The sequence below is a fragment of the Mauremys reevesii genome, linkage group 9 (genome assembly GCF_016161935.1).
Source record: "Mauremys reevesii isolate NIE-2019 linkage group 9, ASM1616193v1, whole genome shotgun sequence".
Taxonomy (NCBI): Eukaryota; Metazoa; Chordata; order Testudines; family Geoemydidae; genus Mauremys; species Mauremys reevesii.
In genome coordinates, this window is record NC_052631.1 from 29,198,647 (window position 1) to 29,202,380 (window position 3,734).

The window sequence follows — 3,734 nt, forward strand, 5'->3', positions numbered from 1 at the left end:
TTTCTACTTCTGTTTGGGTTTAAACTGTAAAAAAATAAAAAGGAAAAAGGAAACAAGCCCCCCCCCCCCCCCACAACATCACCAGAGCTTGATGCTGAAGTGTGTCTAAGCTGTGTAGCGGGTCATGGGTTGTGTATGCAAAAGTGGCTTTAAAGTTACCTTTGCCCTGCATGCCCCAGTCCACTATATTGCTTTATGCTGGCTGCAAGAGTGACAGGGACCAAAACCCCAATGAGTTTCAGTGTAGCAGAGGGAGTGCCAGCCTTTCTTCTCTTTCCCTGTTGTGCTGGTAGTAGCAAAATGGAGAGGTATATGAAGCTCTGTGTTGGCTCTGACAGTGGGGAGATTGTCCCTGGTTAAGCTGGTGTCAGGGCTGGTTTATATTGTCAGTGCAATGCAAATGACTCTATTACATCAGAATATTCACCCTAATAATTATCTCCCATTATTATTTATTTATATAGAAGTAATACCAGTCGTGCATCGGGGCACCAATGTGCTAGGGACTATACCAGGGGTAGGCAACCTATGGCACGGGTGCCGAAGGTGGCACGCGAGCTGATTTTCAGTGGCACTCACACTGCCTGGGTCCTGACCACCGGTCTGGGGGGCTCTGCATTTTAATTTAATTTTAAATGAAGCTTCTTAAACATTTTAAAAACCTTATTTACTTTATATACAACAATAGTTTCGTTATATATTATAGACTTATAGAAAGAGACCTTCTAAAAATGTTAGAATGCATTACTGGCACGCGAAACCTTAAATTAAAGTGAATAAATGAAGACTTGGCACACCACTTCTAAAAGGTTGCCGACCCCTGGACTATACAAACACATCACAAAAGGGAGTCCCTGCCCCAAAAAACTTACAATCTGAACTCAGAGTCATTTAATAAAGGTTTCAAATGCTATGTTGGTCTTACCTTTCCAATCTTGGGACATATATTGCCCTCCGTGGTGTAAAGTATCTGAATGTAGGATTAAACACTTTAGTATCTCCACTAGCCTGTGTTGCAATCACAATCTCATGCAAAATTGTGCCCTGCATGGGGGTTCAGAATGCCACTGCCACTTATTTATGGTGGCTGATAGCAGTACAAACATTATATAATAACCACAATCACTGCAAAACATACCAACAATGGCCAATCAAACTGGGAGTAGCAACCTGTGGCAATGGCTAAAATAATATAACTGTTCAGGGAAAGGACCTACAGTGTATCTCTAAACACATCTAATGGTATCTTTCTAATATATGTTTCCTTCTAGGACGTGATGTGCTTTGAACATTATTGAGACTGGTGATAATAATAGAGCTATCCTCTCCAGTCACCGGATGCTGGAAGCTATCTACCCCAAGATGATGATAAAATAACAAAATATTCTATTTTGATATAGTAACATGATGGCACGAAGGATGTGATGTTGAATTTTATAATAGGTTACATTTTCAAAGCAATGAACAGAGATGTAGTGGTACAACTATTAGCGAAAGTTACCCAGTTACACTCACTCCCTATGAACTACCATGAAAACGTAGGGTCTCATTTTATGGGCAAGTGTCCCTCACTGAGTATCTTGCATAGCTTGAACTTTAAATGATGAGAAGTAGATCTTCTAAAGTTAGTTACTTTTTTGGTAAGAGGCAAATTTTACGTGTGATACTATAATACTGTAGTTTTATCTGTACATAATATTGTGGGAGATATATTTTGACTCTGTTGTAAATTACTGGTTTTAGGGGATGTTATATTTTGTAGGTATTATATGAATTGGCAGCAGGAAATTAAAAGGACATTAGAGGTTCAATCTTGTTTGCATTGAAATTTATGGCAAAAATTCCAGTTGCTTCAGTGGGAGTAAGCACAACCCTTATGACAGCCTGAACAAGGAAATGTATGTACAGATAGACTTATGGGGGGAATTCATGTGGCTAAATACATCAGTGTTGTTTCATAGACGCTAACATCCAACTGCTTCAGTTCCTTTCATAGCCCAAGAAAGTAGTCAAGGGCTAGGATTTTCAGAGGAATTGAGGGTTGGTATCTAACTCCCTTAGGCTTCTTTGAAAATCCCATCCATTATCTAATTAAATCCTTCTAAATTTGTTCTGCTGATATATTCTTAGTTCTATTCAGCTGAATTCTGTCTGTTTATGCCTGCTAGAACATTGGCTAAATAACAGTTTGCTAAGGACCAGACTGTGATACCTTTACTTGTGTTGACTAACACCTTACCTCATAACTAGCCCTCCTGGACTACTTGTGGAGTGAAGTGCTACTCCATATAAATAAGGGTATTACAATCAGACCCTAAATAACAGCAAACTAAGGACACTATTCTGCAGCCCTCCTACTTCTGAGAAACACTTGCTCATGATGGTTATGTTGTTAGAATATTCCTAATTCTATATGGGGGATGCAGCTGGCAGCAGAATATCCTCTCACATACAACATAGGCAATGGCTTTTCCATATAAGGAGAATAAAGGGCCTAAATATCCAAGTTCCTAGCTAGACAGCTGTATCTATATTAGGCTAATATCAAGAACATTTATTGAACCCATACATATACAGACAGGAATACATTTATTCATACCATTCTAATATAAATGATTGATACATTTATTACTACCCAACATTCTTGGAAGATATCAGAGGTAAAAGTTATCTCTGGTGTAACGCCCTTGACTCCAACTGGATTATAGTAGCCATGGCTTTAAAGCCTCTGTGTAACCACAAACGGCATCATCAAAGCTGTTCTAAGAGACTACTAAATTACTTAAGAAATGAGTCTCTACTTATTTCCTGTATATTGCAAATAGACAAAGAACAGTTCTTTAGTCAAATGACAAATCAGTATTTGGGTTTTCCCTGTGTGAAAACTCTCAGAAGCAGAAATGACAGTTCTCCACAATGCTTATTTCTTAATCACCCTTTGGTCTCCAATAATTTTGTTAAAACATACTCATTCCTTAAATTCTTCCAGAACCTTTTGGTAGCAAAAAGGGCCAAATTCATCCTTGACATAACTCTAGTGAAAGTAATAGGTCAAATTCATCTCAGGTATCACACTATCATGCTTTACAAACTTCATTTGGTGGGGGGGGACCCTTAACCACATCTAGCTTTAATATATCACCAGCAAATCTAGAGCTCTTCTCTTTCTTATCAGCCAGACCATAAGGCAATCCATTTTATCTCCCTGCTCATAAATCCAGGCTTTGGAAAGCATTATAAGATTTTCAGCTTGCAATGTGTTATTCAATTCCATCTTGGTTAGATAAAACTGTTACATAAAACCTTTATAGAGTGAGAGTCACAGATGAATTTCTCTAGATCTTTTAATGACCTCTCCAGCTGTATCATGAGTGTAAACTTTTATCTCCAGTTGTATAGGCCAAAATACAATCATTTAATGGAACCACAGTCTCTGTAAAGTACCTGGAAAGACATATCTGGTGTGATTCCCCCCCCCGAAAATATCCTTAATCTCAGTTTCAGCAAAGACAATCAATGCATTATAAGGAAATAGGTCAAACCCCCTTAATTTTTTGGCTTGAGCAAGATCAGCTTTATTGCTAATTGATTGGCATGGGGGAAGGGTACTTTTTTAGGTAGTGTACATTACAGGAGGGCATCTATTAAGAGCAAGAACATGTCAGTTCTTATGAGAGAATTTTGAGGAAATATACTGCTAAGTCCCCTTTTTTTTAGCACCAAGGGGGAACCCT

At 38.4% G+C, this 3,734-nt stretch overlaps 1 protein-coding gene across 1 annotated transcript in view; it reads left to right on the forward strand.

The window, feature by feature from the left end:
- The window catches only part of LOC120371943 (phospholipid scramblase 1-like), a 44,730-nt gene extending 43,269 nt beyond the window's left edge, over window positions 1–1,461 (forward strand). The window contains exon 8 of the mRNA XM_039488434.1: window positions 1,272–1,461. Coding sequence (XP_039344368.1) covers window positions 1,272–1,298 — 27 coding nt within the window. The 3' untranslated portion in view covers window positions 1,299–1,461. The remainder of the gene's footprint in view (window positions 1–1,271) is intronic.
- Window positions 1,462–3,734: the final 2,273 nt, after the last annotated feature.